The following is a 26,663-nucleotide window of genomic DNA, read 5'->3' on the forward strand; positions in this document are numbered from 1 at the left end:
TAAAACAAGAACACAGATAGTTCATATCAATCTATCACACACAAACTCACACAGTTGACTGCTCTCTACAGTAAAAGTTCAGGCCTCATCAATAATCCTGTTGACATGCAACTGAGCATTACACCCTTTGCATCTTACAGACTAAAAATATTATTAGTATTTTCAACTTTGATTCATGTTTTTTTTTTTTCCTTCTTCCTTTTACGTATTTCCGACAACAGGTAACTCAGGCATCATTTCCTCTTTCATGAACATTCATAACGAAAGCGTAACTGGCACAGAAACAAAGTCTATTTCTGTTAAATGTGTGGTGTGTGTTCATGTGTGTGTGAGACACCTGCAACCATGGCTCAGTGGTCATACACAGCAGCATCTAAGCACTGTGGTTTCAGTGGGTGACATTCACATTAAGTCTCACACACACACACACACACACACACACACACACACTGCAACATGAACCCACGGACAGTGAGAACATCCAATCCACCACTTGAGAGAGATCCAGGTTGTGTGGTGAACCGGAGCTACTTCAGTGTAAGAGTTTAAATATCTCTTCTATGCGGATCCATCACAGTTACAGACTATGTCTTGCTTACAGTATGAATCATATGTGGATGATCACCTCATGTAAGGTGCCAAATACAAAACTGCCTCTTGAAAAACGAAACATTTTGCATATAAACAGAATCAGGCACTAAATCAGGTACCTGCTACTGCTACGGTATATAAGTATGTGTACACAGTGTACTTTGACGTGTGTGTGTTCACGTCTTTTTGTCTCATGAGCCAGAAAGCTGATTGATTTCTTCCTCTCCTGCACACCTGTCCTGGAAAATAATGTTTAATTTAGGCTGCCACTGCCTGAATTATACCCAGCTTCCCCAAGGTTTCTTTAGAAGTGTGTGTGCTTGTTAAGCCTAAATGATTGTGCGAGCGCCTGTGATTGCTTGTGCGTAGGTGTGTGGGTTTCTTCATTCGTGCATCTGTGTGTGTGTTTGTTTCTCTGCTGGTTCTCGTTTTTCTCAAGGACAAGACCACCTCCTGCTCGTTTTTGTTCTCCTGAAAAACAAGTGAACATTGTGCCGCTGAAGCTCCAGTGACGAGCAACAGCAGACAAGGAGTGATATGAGGGCTGATGAAAGGAGGGTGCCAGCTTCTTTATGAACACTAACCATAAAATGCATCCGCCTTGAAAATTCAAGGATTGATCAGAAACAAAGAAGCAGAAAAAAAGGAGGCGACAAAATAATGAATGAGGACAAAAAAAGAAAACACTTTTCCTGCCTCCTTCTATTTTATGAATCAGTACATGTGATCTTTTGTTAATGGCTGATCAGTAAAATTAGAAGAATGATAGATAGCTGTGAAAATGTTGTGATGCCAACATATCTGTCAATCAGTTTTACCATGCTGTGCAAGTGTTCCACATTGGAAAGCCTTATATCCCAAATTTTTTGTCTAGTGACCTTTTAAAATGAACAAATGTCTTCTTGTGAACCCCTTATCACAGGTTTTCCTCTCAGTTTTTCTTCTAAGACTTTATTTGAAGAATTTCAGAGGTCGAGGTAAATGTTTAAGTAAAAAAGGATTTGAAAAATGACTTTCTTATTCCTTTAATCATCACTGTTAAAAGCTCTCATATAATTTCTGGCTATACTTCAATCTTAAAAACCTCATTTTCTTTAAATGAGTGAAAAAATCTACAGGTGCAGTGACAGTTTAACCAAATTATTTCAAAAAATTTCCAGAAAAAAGTGTCAGGTTGCTGCTTTACAATGACGATATACTGGACTGATTTTTTTTTAGAAAATACTTGAAACACTGATAAAAAGTAGAAATATTCTCATGGCACTGGCAGACACTTTTACTTTAGAAGACTTTAAGGAGTTACAAGCAAAAATAACTTAAGGAGGAGTTTGCAGTGATCTTCAGACCCCTAAGATAAGGATCCTCAGGTTGAGAATCACCAACATTTTATTGCTGTTACAAGAAATGTGTGATGTGAGGTTTTAATGTGTAATTTTCCAAATAAGAACAACTAGAAAACCTGAAGTGATACATTAACATGTAACAACTGTTACAATGTTACACAGCAGATCAAACTTAAATTGTCAATAAAAAAATCAGCTTTGGAGCGAGTGCATCTGATATGAATCAGTTCTTTGACACAGCATGATCACTAAAGATAAGACGGGGACTTATCACCTTAGCAGCATAACTGTGAGCTCCACAATCACTTTCTTCTAGGGGACTATTTAATAACACAATAATGTGATGTAATGTTGGCTCCTGAAAGGTGCTACATAAGTTTACTTACTAACAATGTTGTTTTTTATGATTTCACACGCTGGTTTGTGTTCACTTGACATCTTCTTTTACTGCCTGCGTGGTGCCAACATTTGCAACAGTTTTAGCCTCGTTTCACTTGATTTTAGTCACCGGGACCCCACTAATTAAAAGCAGATGGTATAGTGTGGTGCTCCTGCACAAATGAGTGTATTGCATGGCATATGTTGTGTTACTGAGTGTCTAAACTGAAAGCCTGCTCACAACATCAGCACACGATGCCAGAAAAGTCATTACCCATCAGTCAATGCTACAGTAAGACACACACTGTTTTGACTGTTCATTCAGTCATTGTGCTTTCTCTCACGCTCCGCTTTTCTTTTGTTTTGGTTTAACATTCTGCTATCTGTTATTTTCCCTGCCAATAACATCAATCAACTCCCCCCACACACAAAGACACACACACACACACACACATCCTCATGTCATGTCATTCCTGATGCTTTATGACAGGCAGCCTGACAGGCAGGTTCACAGCAGACAACACAGAGTGACTGACATAAAAACTATTTAGACTTTTTTTTCTTTATTGATTTTGTCTTCATAGCCCTTCTCCAGTTAGTGTTTACTGACTTTCTGACATTTCTACAGTGGCAGCCATCAAATAGTTTCCCACATCACTCATCTACTGTACAGAGCTTATCATACAAGTGCTATGTCTCAAATAAGCAGGTGCTTCTAAATGTAGTTAAATTCATAATCTATTATTTAAAAAGTGCACAGACAGTAACAGGCTAAATGTTTATAGCATTTTGGCTTCTTATTTTTCCACTTTATCCATATAACATGTGTTTCCTTCCTCATATCTTTATTGTGTCCAGTACATCCTGTCCACTGATTTCTTAAAAATCTTAAAGGAGATCAAAGGGATTATAGACAAACTGAAAAACCTACTTCTCAGAAAACCCAACAAAACAAACCCAAACAAGACAGAAAAATGTGCAACATTGCAGCAGTGCATGCAGGTCATTTCAGTTATCTGAATACATTCCCCAGGTCTCTTATACAGTAACTTAACTTTTGAACTCTGAAACAATTTGTTCTTTATAATATAAAATCTTTATTATTATTTACGTATTTACGGCAGAAAAAAGTGTCGCATTACAATTTCTTTCATGTTGTGCACCTGAAGAATTTTGTTATGTCGCGGACACCGTCATATTTTGTCGCACAGTGTGATTTGGTAGCATCACTAACATCACCATGGAGATTGTAGTTTTCACTGAACTTCCTTATTGATATTTTGGTCTGTAACTTTAGATAACTTAGCATCTGGTTACCATGGAGACAACTGAAACCTTTCGCCGAAGCATTAATTGAAAACGCCCACGACTATTTATTTTCTCTTGAGCAACACTTATCAAAAGTGTGGAGCGACCTACTATAAATTAGCCTTAAATAATGCTTGCTAAAAATTACATTACACACTAACATTCCTAATATTCCTCATAGCATAAAGTTAGTCAACGTGTTGCTTTTTCAAAAAGTCTTTATTTCATTAAGAAATGTAGATGCCAAAGTACTTAAACTCTCCAAAGAAGCATTTCTTTTCAAATTATATTCAAAAGTCTTTCTTCTCATTCTATTTCAATAACATACTGCACATAAGGAACAAAGTAAAATGTAATATTCCAGAGGCTACATCACTGCTTTTTCCATCCTAATCAATAAAACAAATGCTCTGTCATTGTGCTTTTCCAAATAAAAACTCCCACACTGCAGGGCTCCACTTATTTATTGCATTATTGTGTTTATCCCCCTCAAACTTTTAGTTCTTCCTCTGGGAACGTTTAAATGTTTGTGTTTGAGATGCTATCTAAAGGCTTTCTTGTTGATTGGGGAGAGCAATCATTCTTGGAAAAGAGAGGACTAATGGCATCGCAAGCACAGCGGAGAATTAAAGAGTGTTAAAAAGCGACAAAACAAGGGACGGAAGAGATGGCCGGGGATGGTGGTTTCAATTTCACACCCTGAATATAATTCCTCTCCTCCTCCCCCCCCCTCCATATGCTAATTGTGGTCTCTCCATCTCTTCGTCAGCCCTCCTCCTCTCTCAAAGGTTACCTTGTGGATTTTTAACCATCTGGTCACACGTACTGTTAAATATATCATCATATCTGAATATTCAACTTTTGCTCATACTGTATTTATGTGCTACTGTATGTGAAAATACAATTTTAGTTGTTTCAGCATGCAAAGAGAAAGGAATTCCATGACAAAGAGGCACACCTGTAGCCCCAGACATTACACTGTGTCTCTAATAGTACCTTTTAACATTAACATATGTCTATTTATGATAAAATCCTGACAATTACTCTACAACTGTGACTTTTATCTGCATTTCCTGAAAAGATGTTTGAAACTTTTTGAACTCATGAACTTTATGGATTTGAAAGAGGAGTAATTCCTAAAAATAATTAAAAACTGTCAGTGTTGACTTATGCCATTCCAATACTACTTTGGAACAGACACAGGCTTAAAATTTATATGAGAAAAGGCATGGGAAATGAGGATTTAACAATTTTACAGAGTTCATAATCCTCCAAAAGTTCCAAAAGTTGGAGCACACACAGACTCTTTGATTTGAATAGTTGGAGTAAACTGTTGAAATCACAGGAACTGGGACCAACTGTCTTAATTAATGGCACAAACACTCCCAAGCTGTGCTCCGAAAGTAGTAATAATAAAAAAAACAAAAAAACCACTCCATACTCTAAAATCCTATTAACGTGTGAAAAGGACTTGAGGTGATGCATCCATGCTTGAAACGAGAAATTAGATCAGCTTTGAAATGAAAGTGTGTTCAGAATGTTTCCTAAAAATGAAAAAAACATGAAATATAATGTAAAATATTTTTTTCCAGCGTGTCAATGGGAAGGTGAATATTTCAAACATGTGTAACAGTAGTGGTTAACACTGTCACTGGCTTTGAACCTGACTGGGTTCTTTTAGTGTGGAGTTTGTTCTCACCTCTGTGTCTTTGTGGGTTTCCTCTGAGTGTGTTCGTTTCCTCCCACAGTCCAAAGACATGTACGTTAGGTGAACTGTATGTTATAAATTGACCATAGCTGTATATTTGAGTCTGAAGGCTTGTTTGTATATACAGTACCAGTCAAAAGTTGATTGGTACTGTATGTTATCTCTGTAATAGACTGGTAACCTGTCCATGGTGTACCCTGTCTCTTCCATGCTGAGATACACTCTGTGGGGGGGGGTCTGTGCAGTGAACTGAACACAAAGAGAATCAATGTCTGATAATGAGTACATATGTTATGATGTGTTCATACATTATTTCTCTGTATAAGGATTGTTGTTAAATGCATGCATGCAAGAAATATGTATGAGCATATAGAAAATGTATGCAGTGAGCGTGTGTGTGTGCGCGAGAGGAGCAGGGGGAATATCTTATTAGATTTACAATAAAAAAAAAAGTGTGAGTTGTGATAGTCCTCCCCCTGAAGAGGCATGACTGCACATAAAAGTGACAATGATGATGAAATTTGATAACATTAGAATAAAATCTACATTTACTGGAGCTGTTCAATTATCTTTCATGACTAAATCACATTATTGTAAGAAAAAAATTATTGTATTCAGTTTGAGTTTGTAATTTGATTTTTAAATTACTGATATTCCCTGACCTGTCCAGAAAACAAATCCCTTAACATTTCTGTCAACAAAATATGTTACTAAATTCCATGACATTCCAGGAATTCCATGAGGGATAGAAAATAATTACAAGATCGATCTAGTCTTCTGGTCTAGTTTGTTACAGGAAAAGTTTGACATTTTGGGAAATGCACTTTTTCACTTTCATGCCGAGATATAGATGAGAAGATCGATACCACTCTTGTGTCTGTACAGTAAATATGAAGCTAACGTCAGCGGTCAGTTAGCTAAGCTTAGCATGAAGACTGGAAACAGCTAAAAATTTAGTCTCGGTGTCACCGTTGCCAGGCAAACAGGGGACTACAGGAAGTCATTTTTCCCACCAAGAAATATTCTGGCACTTTACTCCCTATAAAACCACAATGTGATGTGGTTTTATATTTGTTTTTTTAAACAAAGGACATTTAACGTCTCATCTAGTGAGTTTAGAGGTGCTGGCAGGTGGATTTTGTTACCTTTGGACAGAGCCAGGCTAGCTGTTTCTAACTATTCCTTTAAGCTAGTTTTGAGCAGTGCTATCCTTGTTGATGTCGTATATCTTAGTATCGCTACCTCTACATGCACGCACAGACGCGTGCACACACACACTCACACTCTGCGTTGTATACCATTAGCAGGCTGTGGGCCTGAAATGTAGGTTTCATTAGAGAATCTCATCCCTCGACTTCTCCCACAGGGAACCCATTCTATTAACCCAGATCTATAATTGACTTCTTCTTTTAAACATACATAGCTGACAGAGAGAGGAAAAGAGATGGGGGGATTGGCAGGAGGTAAAATGGGAGTGGTGAGTTGATTGCTGCAGAGAGTGAGAGACAATATGACTGATTCCATACAATAAATCTCTCTTTCTCTGTAGTTGCATCTATCTGTTGGCCTTCAAAAACATCTCCAGCTTTGCTGTTTCTTGATGTATGTGACCCACAAAGAAATCCCTCAACATTATCAGCTCAGAGAAATGCTCAGGGTTGGTTAATGCCTGAAGAGTCATTTTATTCTGATGTAGATGAATCCTATTATTGTACTATAGGGCTGCAGACATAATTTTTCTCATTTAGACTACTCTTCCCATTATTGTCTCAAATAATCAATCAAGCATGTGGCCTATAAAATGTCTTAATGACAAATATAGGAAAACCAAAGATATTCAGTTTCTTATAATATAAGGCAAACAAGAGCAGCAAATGTTTAAGAAGCTGGAACCATCAAATTTTAGTTTCAAAAAGGATTCATTGATTATCATAATTGTAAGAGCTCTACACTGACACTATTGGCTCCAAGAGTCTTTTGAGTTTGTAAACATTTGGCTATTGGTGGCAGAGCATTACTCATGATTTTGTAAATTAAATGGTGACTCAAAATCCCACAGGTTTTTGGAGGGCAGTTCCTTTACTGGACAGCGTCCTTCAGTGTACTAAAAATGTTTTACAAACCAAAAATCTGCCTCACTAATCATGTGGATATTCACTGTTATTACTACAGAAAATGCAAAGCGAGGAAGAGAAACCACCTAGCAAAGCTGAATCTTACACAGTACGACTTGGTTTTGTTGTTGTTATCAACCATTTGATGGATAAAACTGTTCTTGACACCTAAATATGTTACACTATCAAGCATAAAATGACTGAAATAACTGAAAATGAAAATGTTTGTTCTCATTGTTTCAGGTTCAAAAAGCAGAGTTTGTGCAGGTGTGCGTGGGTGAGAACATTTCAAGCTGTACAAATCTGACAGCACTATTAGAAAATCTTCACCCAGGTGCTCCATAATAATACAAGGCAAAATCTGAACACTTCTATGATCAAATACTGTGATATATTTGTTTCTACAATATATATGCTGGTAATTCAGTGACCAGTGGGAAACTTTGGTTTCTACAGTGTGAGTGTCCTTGTCTTTATCTTCCTTGTCCCTTGCACAATCATAAGAGCAGGCCACCTATCTTCCTGTCTCCTATATTTAAATGTGCAGCTAGTTTGGAGTGGAGCTACATTCCCACTGTGCAGGAACTGAGGTCGTAAGGCCATGAACTCATTAAGGAAATAACATGGAGGGGGTGGTGAGGCCCCGTAATTAAGAGCAGGAGCCCCCGGGGTGGAGTGGCATTTAAAAAGAGGATGTACAGAATAGAGATAGATATGGAGGGAGGGATGGTGGACAGCGAGAGAGAGAGAGAGGTCTCAGAGGAAATAGATAAAATGAGATACTGTGCAGTACATAAATATGTGTTATGACATTTGATCTGACCAATCAAGAAACAGGTTATCTGCTGGTTTCATGTCAGTAAAAAGTCTTTGAAGATGTTTTAAAGGAGGGAAAGGAATGATTTAAGCACAAAGTCAAAACCAAAAGCATATTTTCTGATGGAATGTGAAGTTCTTAAATTACAAATTGGCAGCGTAAGGAAAGAGTAACCCTAGTTCTTCTGTGCAGACTTCTGTAGTACTAACTGCATTTAATCGATGCCTTGTGGAGTCTTTTAGTTCTATAGAGTTAGGTTTATAGAAGTGGGTCCCTGTTTTGTTTGTGTTGTGCACAAGACACATTCCTGATGCTGGTTTCATGCTATTCCACAGATTAACAGTTGGCTGCAATGCACCTACAAAGGCAGTGAAGACGAGGACTTCAAGCTAGCAAACATCAACAAAAAAATCGGCTTTGCAAATGTATAATCAGGAATTGAATGCACTCATTAATATGTGTTTGTTGCGTACGACCCTCAAGGCTACACAGAATACATTTTAGTAAGAAATATAACTTTCTTTTCATTCAGAGACACTTGCATCAAGGAATTGATCATTTATAGCAACATAGCTAGATTTGGCAGAACACACTTTGAAGGAGCTCTCAAAAGGAGCCAATCAGCAATAAGGATTCTTCAGTAAGAACAAATCCTACTTAATAAACATGTACATGATTGGTAAATCTTAGTTAAATCATCAATTCCAAAAAGAGTATATAAGGAGTCTGGATGGTGGTTAGGTCTGCAGCAGAGAACAGTGTTGGCATGAGTGAATCAGCAGAGTAACAGTGACAAGTGTCAGATTTTTATGTGGACATCTGCATTAATATGATTGGATGTTACTAGCCATGCAGCTATGGATGAGCCAGTCATGGTGAAGCAACTGATGCCAATCGGCTGCTACAAGTGCTTTGCCTGAACTGAAATGTTTTTTACAAAAAACACATTATTTCTCTGATACATGGCTTTGTTCTCACCAGCGCCGCTCCCTCTCTCTACCAACAAATCCCGCATTCAATACATAATGATACATTCTTTAAATTGCTCTTTTAACAGACTTCTCCAGACTTTGGAGTCTAACAACCTGCAGATATTATAGGAAGAAATACATTGAACAAGGAATTTAGAGAAGCCTCTGCACATATTTGTGTGCCCAGCCCTGGCAATTCTTGTCCCGACCAAAACAGAAGCTATCAAAGACGCTATCTGTGGCATGACATGCACTACTCAAATAACACTGAGAAAGAAAGGAAGAAGCAGTCAGGGGAAAGAAGACAAAATAAAAAAATAGCGCAAAGATAGATAGACATTTAAGATGAGAGGAAAGACTGCTGTGACTTATCAGTTATACAGAAAGCGCAACAGGAAGCCAAAGAACGAACACTAGAGTTTCCTCTGGAGGCGGCTCACTGGGTGTACTTGTCAGACTGAAAGGGCACTCCAGTGGGAGGTGAGGACATGGATGAGGAACTTAAAGACCCCTGGGTTTTGTAAGGGTTGAGTTGGCATTCTGAGAGTGCTCTTGAGAGAAGAAAGGTAACTAATTCTGCCCCCTTGAAAGGGTGGATAAGAGATCTGGTTTGCATTTTAAAGAATATAAATCAAAGATGGGACTGTCAGCTCCTTAAGAAGGTGGGTGAGATTATGATAAAAGTACCACTTAACAGCACGTCCTGTTGTTAGAGCAGATGTGAAGGTGAAGAGAACGTTCAAAGACAATTAATAATGTGAGAAAAGGCATAACAGTTATCCTTCAAATGAATTACACTGTGTGTGTGTATAAAATAGTTCCTAAGGTACATAGAATTGTTTATCTGGTGTGAACTGTGCGAAAGTGAAAGCAAGATAAGATAAGAAGTACATAAGAGTTCAAGTCATTTTATGGAGTAAACCTATTCAATCTTGAAAGGTTGATGGGAGTGAATTTAGTTAGAGAGGGATAGGTACTACTTTAAGACCCATGGGTGAATCAATATAAGGTCAGCTGTCTGAGAAAAAACTATGTAAGTTTGTCTCAGACACATGTACATGTTTGAGAAACTGACCCCAAATGGGATGCATATAGTATCTTTTGTCTAAACTTTGTAGATGTAGATGTGTTTCGTAAACTTGCATTAACAGATTTGTTTGGACACTTGGGGGCAGTAGAAACAAGTTGTGAACACAACACTATCATATCATCACCTCTTCAGTTGAGTATCGTTTAAGTTGAGTTTAAGTTGGCATTTCTGTTCACCTGGTGAATGCAAGCCCAATATTCACTCTTCTTTAGCTGTGTGTTTGGTCTCTATCAACTCCCGAGGGTAAGATCTGGCTTTGTAGCTGCTAAATGTTTCTCTACGTTCACCAGCTGGTCGCTAACTGTGTCTGTTTGCTGTTTGGTGCTGAGCAGGTAGCGTACTGTGGATTTTTAGAGCTTTTTCTCTGAAAACAACACTGAGAGCAGTGAGAGTGAACCAAAACAGTAAAGTTGCAGCCGGACAGCTAAACAATGAACTGACTGAAGACTTTTTATTTGGTCTCTTCTTGTTCTTGTTCATCTAACATTTGAAGTCAACATGGAATTTAATTTCCAATCATCCGCTGCTGATCGATCAATGTTGGTTGTATCGGTAAACTCAAGATGTTACATGTCATGTTTGTGACACTAAAAGTAGTAGTAGCATGTAGTATCGAGTCTATCTGGATGAATCCCCATGTGAGAGTGTGTGATGGTTTAGAATAACTGTCAAGACAGAAAAAGGAAAATGAGAAGAGAGAAAAAGATGAAGGCAGCTGTAACACTGGTGTTGACAGGTGATGGCGTCTCATGAGCTGGAAAAGTCTGTGCAATCCCTCTCTCTCTCTCTTTCCATCTGTCTTTCATTACTCATTTTCACTCTCACAGGCAGGCATACAGTTTTAAATTATTCATTTATTTGTACTCACATCTGATGCAGGTCCTTTATCAGCACCTGGACAGGAAAAAGTGACAAACTCATGGCAGCGTTTGTGAACCACGAAACAACACACTGCGGAAAGAGAGAAAAGACAGAGAAAGAGAATTTACCAACATTTTTCATAGTAACACTGCATCTGACACGGTTTGTGTGGCACAGACTAAGACATGAACCCGCTCAAGGCCATAGATGGCGGGAGACTCTCAACAGACTGCTACGACCTGCAAGGCGAGGGTCATGTGATTTACAGAGACGGCCGAAGGCATCAGAAGGATCATTTTTAGTAGTCGTCTTCTTGTGCTGTAGAAGACGGTAGTGAAGAGGCACCAAGCACAACTGTTCTTGGAAAATTTTAAAAACTGTACAGCAAAGGGAAAATTTCAATGATGATTACGAGAGAAACAAACTGAATACTTAGCAGCCAACCTCCTTCCAAAATATAACATTATATCCGTTATAACTATTCATGCAAATACATATTCAAATTCTTTAATATGTGAGTCTGTCGCCCATCATAAGACTTCTTGAAGAGGAAACAACACAATGTCGTTGTAGTAAAAGACAATAAACGTAATTTTCATTATAAGTAAAATTAGGGCTGCAACTAAAGATTATTTTCATTCTTAATTAATCTGCTAATTATTTTCTCAATTAAACGATTAATCCTTTAGTCTATGAGTTGTCAGAAAATAGAAAAAAACCTGGGTTACTGTCATTTATAACACATAAAAGAAGAAAATCTTCAAATTTGAGAACCTGGAACCAGAGAATGTTTGACATTTTTATTTGAAAAATGACTAAAATGATTCATTGATTATCAAAATGCTTGCAGATAAATTCACTGTTCGATTCGACTAATTGATTAATCGACTAATCATTGCATCTTTAAGTTGAATAATAGATAATCAGTAGCTCACACAGCCAAAAGCAGTTAGCCTGCAGTAAACATGTTGGCAGATTAGCTCGCTAGCAGTGGTGCTAGCTCGCCTTAACCTGTCCACCACATGACCCTCATTCTTTCAGGTTGCAGCAGTCTGTCGAGAGTCTCCCCATAGCTGGCAGGTGTGATAATGACAGTTGTGATAATATTAATATGAAGTGTGTTAAACTGTGTTTAAATCAAGATACACAGTAACATGGAATACCATCGCAGCCCTACTGTCTGTTCATCAGAGGAATAGTGTCAGCGTACTCTGACTCACTATACACTGGACTGCTGGCTGACTTTGTACACTCTTTTTAAAGTAAAATTTTAAATCGAAGGAAATGTCTTAGGTTTAGTTGAAGCAAAATTAGATTTGATTCTGAGGAGGATTAATGAAAGCGGAGTTATTTTACTGTCTACAAGCTGTTAGAAGCACCACTTACTTAACCTATGAAAGGCTTTTGTGGCGGTAAATGTACAGAGGGATGCTGTGGTTCTGTCTTAACACCCACACACTCTTATTGTCACTCCCGCACCGTTGACTCATTGTCAGCGACTCTGGATAAGAGCACCTTCTAATTGTCTAGAATATAATGTAAAATGTAACCTCATATTCATGTTACAGTATGTACCAAAATGACTTCTCAACAGAATTTCCTGTGTCTACACAGTTTGCTACCAACAGAACTGAAAAATTTGTATTTACAACAAACTCAAGGTTGAGTTTTGTTTTTTTTCCCTCCCTCAGCACATATTTGTTGAAAACAACAAGTATACACATCGACACGCATGAAAAATCAAAGAAACCTGTACAATCATAATGTACATGAGATGAAAAGCGTAACAGGGCTCCACTTTGTGCACGCAGTTTCCAGGTTGATAACAATCAGTGGTGCAGATGTGAAAGCTTCGACGCACAGCAAGCCTGTCATCTCCACCCTGATCAATGTCAGCTCCACTGACAGGCAAGACGAACAGAGGGGGCTAAAAATAACCGACATCTCACAATCACAAACACACACACATAAACAGTCTTTATGATGGTACCCCAGAGTATATTTACATAATGTTTATGTCTGAGTGAGAGATACAGAGGTACTGTAAACACACTGAACACCAGAAGACATTTTGATGATAGCAGCAGCCAAAACAGGCACGGTGCAACTACTCAAAATAAGAAGAAGCATGTTTGAATCACCTTGATTTACTGTAAAATAAATGGAGAGAAAAAAACATCAACAGAAGGTCTATGATTTTGTAACCTTTTACTTTAAAGAATATGTTTTATATGTTATATGGGCTATTCATAAACAAATATATATTGCCTCTGTTCCAAAAAGTCACAGACAAAGAAGCTGTAGTGGGCCTCTGAAACATGTCATCAGTTTAAAATCATGTTCAGTGTTTCCCCTAGGTTGACTGCTTTGGCCTGGCAGGCGGGCGGTGGGGGGAAGGGGGCTTAGCAGCCACACATTTCTCTGTTTAGTGTCATCATGTTAGGCTAACCCATTGTTACTAACTTTGGGGCTAACCCCCTTCACTTTTCCAGCAGTTGGGGAAAGAACAGATGAGACTTTTCTTGGTTTTGAGAAGCTGCAGCATTTATTAACTGACACACTGTAGTCTGTACTGTACATTTACTGCCAGATTGACAACTTACTGCTAACCTTTTCCTCTGATCAGCTTGCATTCACCATCACTTTTCTGCCACTCGCTCTCTCACTTAACCACTCACTCACTTGCGCACTGCCCTGTTCCTTAAAAGGCAACGACACAAACGTTGACTCACGTTTCGAAACAGCGCTACTCAAAGGCTCCCGCATGCTATTGATTTCCGAATGAATGGGTATTTGGTGTTATTTTTGGTATTTAAAAAATACGTTTTTTGGCCAAAATATATATATATATAATTATAGGAGAAACACTGATGTAGATCGTAAAAAAAATTGGTGTGATAATCCACATTTTTCCCAGGCCATTAGGGGGTCAGGAAAGACAGGGGGCAATTTGGAAATTGTGGGAACTGTGAAAATTGAAAAATACACTGTGAACTATGGGTTAACAGTTCCACTGAATACAGGGGACACAATCTAAGCTGCTTCATTACAACTAACTTAGGCATTTGGATAAATTTACTTGTGTTTAGGGAAGCATAATTATGAAGGAATGTGGTAATCACAGTTTTGAATAAGAAAACATTGATTCTTTCTCTGCACTTTTGTTAGTATCAGTGTTAAGGGATCAGAGATTGGTAGATCAGAGTATTAAAAAAATATAATCTTAATATTTTCACTCTTGAAGGTCTCTACTACTGTCTCATTTATATATTTGGGGGCAGTGATTCTATCATTTTCTGATCAGAGGGGTTATAATTAACACAAAGACTTTCTCTTTCCAATACACACATACATACACACACACAAATAATGTGCACCTCAATGGTACTTCACTCCCATGCAATATCCTCTCTTTGGTCACACCACCCACTCACTGCGATGATACAACGTACACACACACACAGACCACCCACTCATTCCAGTGATATCGCAGATTGAATACACAAAGTGAGGGTGGAGGGACAGAGGTAGAGATAGAAATGGAGAGCTATGTGCACATATTGCTTCAAGGCAACTGCTCTTTTGGAGTATTTCTTCTGCCAAATCCCTAACACATACACACACACACACACACACACACACGCACACGCACACACACACACACACACACACAGATCCTTCACTAAAATAGAAATGTAGGCTATCCAATGAAATGACCCCTGGGGCAAAACAAATAATACCTCTTTACAAAATTATACCATGCCATAAATGAAGTGTGCCCTTCTTTTCACTCTTTAACCAAACTCCAACCTGACCTCCATCCACAACAATAATTACCTCACGCACCCATTAAGACATGCATTCAGCTAACACTACACAACTATTTTCAGTGGGGGAAATTTAAAAAGATAGGTGGCATAATCTTTTCTCACTAAGCCAAACCAATTCATCAAACTTACAAAGGGATAAGAGAAATGTCTAAAATGATACTGCTGGAACACCTGAGACAGATGTTTGATTGGCTGTGGCTTTGAAAAGCACCTGCCATCAGAGGTGGAAACTCAGATTAGTTACAAATAGAGCTCCTGCATTCAAAATGTTGCTTAACCCCTTGAAACCCAGGGTTTTTTGCTTGGTTTTCAATCTCTTAATTTATAACACGTTGATTGATTGGAGGTGTGTGGGCATATTTGTGCTTTAGAACGTAACCGCTGTGAAACAATCCGAAAATAACGTTTTATTGATCTGATTCACCAGCTTTCTCTCGACCAGCGCTCCTTCTCTTCATTCATTCTCTTGCTCACTTAACCACAGCTGCTCTCTCTTTCTTTTTCTCTCGTCTTTTTAAAGTGAGTCGGGAAGCCGAAAGAAAAGTCTAACTTAACTTTTAACGTTATCAAACGAAGACAAATGTCCTCCTCTCGTTCTGGTAACGTCTTTGTCCTCCCTCATGGCAGAGTTTACAGCTCTGATCAGTCTGATCTCCGTCGCACCTCTGAATCCAGAGCAACTGCATGCTATGTAAAAACACACACGGAGGCGGCTTTATGCCAGCAGGGGGAGACGGAGGGGACGGACGGACTATTTATTCATTGAATTAAAATGTGCTATATCGGGATAGGTATCGTTATCAGGATATGAAATGACCTATATTGGGATATGAGATTTTGGTCAGATCGCCCAGCCCTAGAATCAGAGTGAATTAGCTACACCTGAGTTTCTTTAGCCTGTATTTGTTTACATTCTGGAAAATTTGCACCATGATAATTGTTATGGAATTTTCCATCTTTAGGGGTTACAAATTGGGTTACATTGGGTCAAGGCTGGGCCTTGAGGTCACAGATTAAGCAACATCAAGTCTTGTAGAGAGAGACACTGCCTCTCCTTGGATATGCAGCTGTCTGTGATGTTTGGGGAAACAGAAGCCCCTCTGATAAAGGGTAAATCAGCATTGGCATGGTTACCAAGGTCGGAGGAGGCTTTCCTTGACAACCCAGATAAGTGAATGCGTAGATTCTATTGACACAGTCAGACATTCAAACCAGAATGTGCTGACAGTGACCTGAACTAACACGGGTAAAATGCAGTTCCTTGTTTAGAAAGTAGTGAACCAGTTAGACTAATGTTTCATATTGTAGGCTGATCTGTTGAAGACTAAGAGTCAGACCTTCAGAGGGCAGAACAGAAAGAGACAGCATCTGAGTTGCAGATGACTTCGATGTTCGCTATTTCAGTTCTCTTCTTGATCAAGTGCTTCAATAAACATTTTCAGCTTTAAGACATCAAAGGCTCGTGTCCCCTTTTCTCCACTGAGGTGCTGACCATCGCTCAAAATATCCACAACAATAATCATGCCGAATTAACTATTAGCAGTTCCAATTTGCACTGTGACCATGGAAATACAGACAACTATCACTTTGACACTGAAGAAAACAGAAGAAAATGTGATGATTAAGAGGAAAGATCTACAGTTATGAGGAGCGTCTTTTTAAAAATTGACTTCAAAGTGTATTTATGGATAGTTATCCGTGATCAGGATGTCAGAGATATTTATAGCCCCGAAAAGTGTAAGACATGCTAAATCTAACAAGCTGTGTTCAGATTTGACTCAGATTTGAACTATTTTACTGACGGATAGTTTCATTTAAAATAATGTATCATATTTTTCAAGTTGAAATTTGGTTTCAATGTAAAATATTTATTTGTAACTAACTAGTAAATATTACTGTCAGATAAATGTAGTGGAGTAAAAAGTACAATATTTATGTAATGGAGTAAAAGTATTAAGTGGCATTAAATGGTGAGAGTAGAGTACTTGAGTAAACATACTGAGTTACATTCTACTATTGATCAAGAAACACCTTCAGTCATTTTGTTAGCATTCAGTAACTGCAGCTCCCACGCTCAGCTGCTGGTGACTGGCCTTGACCGTTACATGAATCCTGCCTGTATCGCTCACAAACCCTCCCCTCTGACCGCTTGGTGCCCTCTGTGTACTGATCTGTAGCTGGCACCCTGCCTCTCTGCCTTCATTATTTATCGTATACATTAAATATCCATGGAAAACACACACACACACACACACACATACGTACTGTACAAGCACGCACACACAGTTTGATAAAGATAGTTACACACACAGTTACAATTTGTCTTTATATTTCTCTCTTTGTCGTTTCTTTCTCTGTCCATGTCTTTCCTCGGCTCTGTTTCTCTCATCAGTCTGTTACATTACTGTGGCTGTGACCTGGGCTATAGCATTACACGCGCGCACACACACACATACACATACACACACGGTGGACGATAACCTGGTAAACCAATCTGATTAATACAGGTTACAGCAGAGGTAAGCAGCCATGTAGTGTACCTGTACAGTCTACTTGTAACACTGGCTGAGCATTAAGTTACATTACAGGCTGCAGTTAGCACCCTGTGAATCCCTTTTCAGCCCAAAGGGAGACAATTTTGTCCCCCCAAGAAGGAAAAAATAAGCTGTGGTAGAGCCCATCAATAAGGTGTACAAACGTTTTTCACAAGAATTTTTCAATAATCAGCCTCACAATTGATTTTGCATCAGTCTTGTTTCTACAGTGGAAACCTGCTTTACTGGTACTGTCAGTCAAAGAAACTCTTTCTTTCATCTCCATCTTTTTCTCTAATTTTGTGACTTGTGCCACTGCTATGCAAGTGTTCACATGTTGAACACCAGTGATTTTCACAAGCATTTTTCCCAGGAAAGGGCATGTCACTGCACGCACAGTCACCTCAGTGGTCCACATGATTCTTTCCCTTACATTGTAGGTCCCTATAGGTACAATAAGCACAATAAGAGATTGATTTTAAGGATATTCAGTTCTTTATCGAATCCTTAGTCATAACATCAACACCGGACAAAAATACGGGACAAAGAATAATCTCTCACAAAGACATAAGCTAGTAAACTGCTTTTTTATGTAAAATATGGGCATTTAATATCAGTAATGTGTTGATAACCAATTCAAATGGCATCACTATATGTAATAACGTGGCAAACAAAGTTAGTTTTTAAACCCGTTCAGTGCAGTAGAGCAATTACACTGTACTTGTATGTGGCTTGTATTTATCTCAATTCTGCAACACTTCACAACTCCCCTCTCTCTGTTTTTCATGCATGTTCACGCACACGCACACACACACACACACACACACAAATACACAGTGACTAATATTTGAAACATGTTCTCGTCAGATATAGCTCTGTGAGGTGTCCCGTGTTGCCCCGGCCTTCACCAACAGACTCATGACATCATTATGTAACGACTGGTTTGTCAATCAATATCATCTACCCATCAGGCTTTCTGTATACCAATACAGGGTGAAAGAGAGGGGCTCAAACAGAGAGCGAGAGGCTCTTTCCTCTTATATTACAGTAAGCGTGCATCATCTTACATCAAGTTTCATCCAGCTTAAAAACTGTTCTTCAGACGGCAGAGAATAAATCTTTTGCTTAACTGTTGAACCAAACAAGTGACAGTAAATGTATTCGTTAAGCACCTTTCACCATATTAGAGTCAACATTTACTATTTGGACTAACATTTCTCATAAACCAGTCATTTACTCACACTTAGAAAATACTAAATTGCAAGCAGCTTACAGGATTTAATTGTTTTTACCGAATATTAACTCATATATGGACTAAATCTCCAGGATTTCTTATTATATAATAGAAAGCTATTATGCAGTGTACTGTTTTGAAAATGATTTCTTCTTTCTCCTCCCTTTCATTTCCTGTTCTCCCTTTTCCCCAACTCATCTCCTTTTCTTTCTGTTCTTTTCCTCTCCTCGTTCCAGTATATTCTGTTTATGAAATGTTGGCAGAACACGGATGTTGTACACAGCTTTTTCCTCTAATGAGCTGCCAGTGTGTGCGTGCATGCATTTGTGTGTGAAAAGCACCAACACGCTGTATGGTGATGTCCCAGATTTAGATAGTGTCAGCTTCAGAGGCCAGGTTCAATGCTACAACATACTGAGTGGCAAAGCTCTCTGGTATGTCACATTTATTCATCTATAGCTGTAGTAGCATGTCACATACGCAAGCACAGACACACAGCGCTACCTGGCTGCTGCAACTGACTGAGTATAACTGTTTGATCAATGATGGTCTGCATGGAATGAAAAACCCTGACTGATCAACTGACTGTCTGACTATTTGAATTAAGTATTTGAATTGCTGGTCGACTGTAAAATGAAAAAAACCTGACTAGCTAAGACCAGTGTGTTGACTTGTGATTGGATATAACAGATCTGAACACAACATACATCCATATTTCTCACACAGTATTAAAATGCTTGAGTAAAATGAAACAACTGACTGTGGGCACGTTTACAGCAGTTAACACCTACTGTATGGTGTTTCTTATTGTAAGGAAAAGCTGCTTGCACACTGTGGAAGAGGGGGCTTTCAGTGTGCTTAAAAGAATAGTCCAACATTTCCGCTTATTCACTACCTTGCCAAGATTTAGATGAGAAGATTGCTACCACACCATCTGTCCAGTAAACATGAAGCTACCGCCAGCAGCCGCTTAGCTTAGCGTAGTAGTGTGATGTTGTTGTATTGTATTATGAACCGCGCCTTGTACATCTCGGAAGAATTCTATATGGACTGAAGCACAGACTTTCATGTTGAAGGATGCAGGTTAGCATTTCCGTTGTCATGTTTCCTATATTCTTTAAGTGTTGTTGATATGCTGTCAGTATGTTCTCATGAAATTGTGTAAATACGTACATTTGGTTTCATGTTAAGATTAGACATGTTTCCATAAAAGGAAATATTGGGGTTTATAGCAGGAAGTATCGCAATCGTCTTAATTGCAAACTGCACTTGCCACATTTCCTTTGGTTTTACTTCCTCTTTGTGTTATGGACTTTTCCCAGGGAGGGAAAAGCTCCCTGTACTTTCACGGTTTTGGTTGGAAATGTGAAGTTAAGTTACTTAAAAACACACGTGAAGTCAATGTATTAACATTGTTACATTTTAGAGCTGCAACTTTATTTCTTTTCATGCATAAATCTGCTGTGCGTGTGTCGCAGGTCTGCCATGTAGTTTTCCATGTTAGAATGTACTGCTGAGACTGTGTTTGCTAGCATGGAGCATTTAGCGACTTTACTCATGATGTTACACAGGCACAGAGAGCATTTATGCAAGGGAAACCCTTCGAATGCTTTTTTTCTTCACAACTACAGGTATGTGGGTTTATACATTGCTATTTTTTGTTATTCTTCTGATAGGAAATATAATATGTCAGAATCGGCATTTTATTTATTCTTTTTATAATGGTATTGTGCATATTCTCTGTGTGTGGCCTTTTCCCGGGAAGGCACAGAGAAAATTTATGCAAGAGATACACTGTGAATGCTTTGTTTCTTAATAACTATGGTTGCTGTTGCCGCCGGTTGGAAAATAAATTGCTCAGAGACAGTCCCAGGAAGTGTGTTGCCCTCTACACACTTCACAATACAGAGTCACACCCACTACATGAGCACAAAGAGTGGAAAAAGGGGGAAACAGATAGCCTGGCTGTGTCCAAAGGTAACAAAATACACCTACCAGCACCTCTAAAGCTCACTAATTAACACGTTATATCACCTTTACATAATCTATACAAAGACTGAAATGTAAAAGCAGTGACTTCCTGAAGGCTTCCTGACAACAAGACTTTGAACAGAGCCAGGATAGCTGTTCTCAGTTTCTGTGCTAAGTTTCGCTAACTGGCTGCCGGCAGTAACTCCATATTTACTGTACAAATATGCATCCTCCACACTGATGACACAGTATGATGTGGGTTTTGGATACATAACGTGTCAGAAAATCAGGGCAGTTCAGGCCGTTATGACTTACACACACCCCTGAGAATTATGTTGCACATGTGTGTTTGATGTGAAAGCCTGGTTACTTTCTGACTGACTAGATGAGATGTAGCTCTCTAATTGAATAGCTAGATGACTATTTGATGCTTATATTGACTGCTCTTCTGACTAGCAGACTGGATTCACTGACAAGAAAGCATCTCTATCAGATCTTCTCCCTGACTCTGGCCTAGCAGACCTGGCACAGTGTTAAAACAGTGTGGAGAGAGGTCTAGGCGAGACAGACTACTGTTCCTGTTTCTTGCTCTTCCTACTGTCTCAGTGAAGAAGGAAACGTCCTGATGAGTGGGGTGGAAAACTCAAAGAAGAAGCTGATGCAACAGGAGGTAGAGAGGAAGAAGAGCAAGATGATAAAGAAAAGAAAGGAGGAAGAAAGTCAATAATCTGAACAAAACATGCCATTCACCTTGGGCACCTCCCCTTATGTGCGTGTGTATGTGTGTGTAAGGGCTTATATAAGGGGGCTGAACAGCCTACGCCAATGTATAAATACCCACAATGCTGCTGGTGAAGCAGGGAGAAGGGTCAGAGTGAGTCAGCACACCCATATCACTCCTCCTCTTTCTCTCTCTCCCTTCCATCAATCCATCCTCTCTTTTTCTTCCTTTCTATTCTCCTCCTCCGACTCTACATCTATCGTTTCTCATGCTGTTACATTGTCTTTTCAAGAGAAAAACACAGGGGATTTCACTTGGCAGGCAAAGCGTGACCTCCGGTTGGCGATGATCGTAAGGCAAGTAACAACCTCGTGCAAGCAAAACAAAACAATCTATTTGCAGTTTCACAAAAGCACCCTTTTAAATTGTGATTCTTTGATGCCAAGGTTTCCAAAAGATCTGTCATGCTGAATAATTGTGAAAAGCGTTTGAGGTTATGGAACTATTCATAAGGGTTTCTTGTCCATCTGTTCTTTAAGTGGCCTTGCTGCGTTTTTTAATTTCAGAATCGCCCGGAGCACACTCCATTTCATTTTACTCCTCTCAGCTGTTGTGAAAGTGTCGACTGTTAACTGACGATGATTGTGAATGGTAAAATATCAGCAGAATTAGACTTCTTCATCCCCTGTGGATATCAGCCAATACAGTATGTTATTCCTTTCATTAGTGTACTGTGTTACATTCAATTAGACAAAACCAGAGTGATGAAAACAATAAAATCCATCTTTTTCGGGAGACACCACAGTCTGGCTGGCTTCACGCTCCGTTCGATTTCAGTTTCAGCTCTGTGCCAGCGCCGTGAAAGAAGTCTGGCACAAGATGATTTTACGTGGTCCAGCTTACACCTCCACCCTTATCCTCCCTCTCATTCACTCCATCTCTCTCTCTCTCTCTCTCTCTCATTCACTGCATCCTTCTCACTGTCTTTCATTCACTCCATCTCCTTCCCTTGATTTCCGTCCGTCACATCCCCTCTATCTCTCTGTTTGTCTTTTTCTTTCCATCTCCCTCTCTATCTGATTCATTCATCTATTTCCTTTTCTGAAATTTTTAATTCAATTTCCCTTCTCTCTTTATTACTTTCTGTCTCCATTGTGCTCGCTTTCTGTCTCCCATGTTTAATATTATTGCACACATGCTTTTTGTTAACAACATCCTAATTCAAACTCACACAGTTGCCATTTATTTTGATGACAATACCAAAATTATTAAATGGTTGCACTATAAAAGTAGTAAAAATGTCTGTCACAGTTTCTTAGAGCTTGAGGTGACGTCTTCAAGTGTCTTGTTTTGTCTGACCGACTCTCTAAAACCCTAAGACATTCGATTTATACTGATGTAACGAAGATAAAAAAAAAAAACGTAAATCCTCAAAGCTGCAAGCAAAACATTTTTGGCACTTCTGATCAATAATTGACCGAAACAATCTTATCTTGAAGATGAATTTTGTGTCAATACACTAATCAATTCATTGGCTTATCCTTACAGCTGTAGATGCCAGGTTTTGGTACCTGACAGTTTTCAGTACTCAGTCCAACAGACACATTTCATTTGGTAACTAAATCTATTGACAATCAATATCTAGCATTAGTTGAAAAGATTACAGTCTAGAAGAGACAGAATCCTGGAGAATCAATTTGATTAGTTATTGATTCTCGGTGTTATAATTTAATTCAGAATCAGTCCTCCATTCAGAATCGATTCTTGATTGAATAAATAGGAAAAAAAGCACTATCTTCAGGCTATAACTGCAACATTATTAATGTCGCTTGCAGTAGAAAACACCCTCTTCGCTGCACAGTAGTACCATGGAAACCTGTCCTCATCCACAACGCTGTAGGGACGCAAGTCTTTTGAAATAAAACAGGTGGATGGACCAATTTATTTTCTTTGCCAGATCAAAGTTGGCTGAGTTTTTGGAAACTGCAGCAGTGTGTGTTTATGAGTGTCTGGGTAATAAAATACATTTTAGTAAGCTAGTTCTTAAGTCATTAAATCCAAATGTCTCAAAACGACTGCCTTCTTTGAAGATAAAGACAACTCTCATTCCGTCAATATCAATAATTATGTTACTAACAACATACAAAAATCCATTTTTGGAATCTGTGAATTGTAAGAATTCTCATTCTTATGTAAATTGATTTCCTCACACCCCTAGAAGAGGCTAAAATGAAGCACTATTTGTAAAGAAAAAAATAATGACATTTACACTGTTAATCTATGCACCAACGCTGCCTCTCTTCTCTCTTTCTCTGTTTGTATGTGTGTGGAGGGCTCTTAAGTTTCCTCTCATACCAGCAGTACTGTACATCTACCTCCACAGTATGACCTGAACATGTCCAGCCAACACACAAACACACACACACACATACACACACACACACACACACACACACAGAGCCCTCTAATTTCCTGTACTGTAGATCAACTTTTCACTCTCCTGCCCTCCTCCCTCACTCCCTCCACCCTTTGCTGCCACTTTGTCTCTCTCTCTTTACTCCCCCACAAATAGTACCTGCTGTTTTGGGCCAGACAGCAAGAAAAAAAAAACTAAGGGTAGGAAAGAATAAGTTAGAGATATAGAAAGCTTGAGTGCATACATTACGTGTATATGAGTGCTCGCTATATTTAATTTGTTGAAGAGTATAGTCATCATCCTCAACATGCAGTTTTATCTAATCTACTGATTTACTCATTTCAGAGAGAGAGAGAGAGAGAAAGAGAGAGAGAGAAGTGGTATGAAGAGGGAGGAGGGAGAAAGAGTGGGAGAGAGAGGACAGAGGGGTGAGAGTGGAGAGCTGCAGATATTAACAAGAGAGCGGATGAGACTAACAGGTTTGAATACCATATAATGAACTAGATGCGAGCTAGAAAAATGCTGCCATCCATTGCATAACAAAAAACAAATATTTTCACAATACCACAGGTCTAATTTGATGTTATGACTTCTACTTCTATCTTTTGGAAAGATAATTGACACACTATCATGGACACATACAGTCAAAAGCAATCCAGTACAATAACCCTGCAATAGCTGCTGTGTTTGTGAAACTTCGATTCAAGTTTAGGGTCATTTTTGAGGCCATAGTTGGTGGTGTTAATGTACTGGACGACACTCACAGGAAGGCCTTAAATGACAAACAAACAATTGTCAACTCTCAATTACCAGCAGTCAACAGTCTACATCTGCGGTTTTGTGCTACGACATCATTTATCACAAACCAATGTACCATTATAATTCAATAGTCATACAAACAATGGTCTGCTTTGTAAAAGCTTCTAGATGTGCTCATCTAAACAGCTACACAGCATGAGTGTTATTTCCATAAAATCCAGTGGAACACTGTAATTGATGCATTATGGAACTGCAAATGGACTGCATTTTGTAAAGCACTTTTATTTTATTATTCAAAGTGCTTTAAGATTTCCCTTTCACTCACCCATTCACACACCAATGGAAGCCATCATCAGTGTTTTGTTTAAGAAAACGTCAGTACGTGGCAACGAGGAACCCAGGATTGAACCCCTAACTCTGTGATTAGTGGAGAACCTGCTCCACCTGCTGAGCCGCGTTATCTAATTCATAAACATGAGTCATTGAGATAGAAGCAATTTTCAACACATTACATATGTGCTCTGTAATGAGAGCTCTCATTAAAACAATGAAAAAAAGCACTTCTTATGCTGTTTTGATTATATCTCAAACCTGTATACACACATAGCACCTGTCTGGTGCAAAGAGTGGAAAGAGGAAAAGCTTTGCAAGGTGACAAAATGTGTCAAGTTGTGTGTAGTCACGTTATTTATAAAAAACACTCTACAAAACTTTTCATCTTTAAAGATGTAACTTGGCAACTATGATAAAAATAAAAAAAAACTGTCAAAAAAAAAAAAAAAACAGTCTTTCCAGTTTTGGTTCCACCCTCCACCCTTCATCTTTTTTTATAAACAAGACATATGATTCTGGCTGACTTGTGCTGTGGGTACCAGCATTACTGTATCAGAGACTCACAAAAACAACAACAGGTGGTTCTTTCTCCATTAATGTCAAGTGCAATATGTAAAAAGCAGTAATTTCTCAGATGCTGACAGCAAAAGGACGCTGAGGGATTATAAACAAAGTAAGGTTACAGTTACAGTTGTAACTCTTTGGCCAAATAACAAGAAAAATGCATTGTTTGTGTGTGTGCTGTAATTCTTTGACGGAAACTAAACTCAAGACCTTGTGTTTGTGTGTGTTTCTCTCTTTTTCTATGTGTTTGTGTTTGTGTGCCTGTGTTTGAGGGCAGGGCAGGACATAGTCTACAACTCGCTCAATGCTTGGCAACAGACCAGTGCTGCCTGGCTGCGGGTTATTCACTCTACATGTGCACACACACACACACACACATGCACACACACACACACCCACACACACACACAAAACATAAACATATTATAACAAAAAACATTTTAGTAATCATGACAGCCAAGATCACAGACAGACAGCTGAACAACACACATTCAAATATCTATTACTCTGCCTGTCTGTCTATCTTCTTTGCAATTTCAAATTTAAATGTGCTTTATTGAAAAGCACCGGAGCTACACCCAGCAAGGCTATTTAGATGGCGGTTATATTAAGAAAGAATGAAAGAAAATTAAGTTGTCACATTGAAGATGGGCGGGTGACATTTAAACAACACACTCCTTCCTACACACTTAAGTCATATAGCACATAAAACCACAAACTATAATTGTCACAGCTACTAGTTTATAGAAACTATACAATAAATATTAAAGCCACAAAAACTGGCAGAATGGATAGAAAACATTTTTTTTTAAATAAGGGGGAAGATGACAGATGACGGAGGAAAAGCAAGCATGAGCAACACAAACGCAGAAAGGCAAATAAAGAAAGAGATGGAAAGATGGAGACAGACAGAAAAAGAGGTCTGGGATCACTGCACTCCTGTCCCTGTTGCTAGGTTACCATCTGTAGACGAATGGGTTAAAGTATCTCAGGAGCAACAGTGACATAGTTAGCTGGTCTCCGTCAGACAACACACACACACATACACACACACACACACACACACACACACACACACACACACCTTGGAGGTGTATGCAGAAATGGAGCAAATATGTTT

The 26,663-nt window shown here is 38.8% G+C and overlaps 1 protein-coding gene across 2 annotated transcripts in view; it reads right to left on the reverse strand.

The window, feature by feature from the left end:
* The window catches only part of prkcbb (protein kinase C, beta b), a 101,113-nt gene that overhangs the window by 58,980 nt on the left and 15,470 nt on the right, over positions 1-26,663 (reverse strand). For both annotated transcript variants that reach the window (XM_044331266.1, XM_044331265.1), the window contains exon 3: positions 11,189-11,271. In XM_044331266.1, coding sequence (XP_044187201.1) covers positions 11,189-11,271 — 83 coding nt within the window. The remainder of the gene's footprint in view (positions 1-11,188; positions 11,272-26,663) is intronic.

The sequence above is a fragment of the Thunnus albacares genome, chromosome 17 (assembly GCF_914725855.1).
Source record: "Thunnus albacares chromosome 17, fThuAlb1.1, whole genome shotgun sequence".
NCBI classification, from domain to species: Eukaryota; Metazoa; Chordata; class Actinopteri; order Scombriformes; family Scombridae; genus Thunnus; species Thunnus albacares.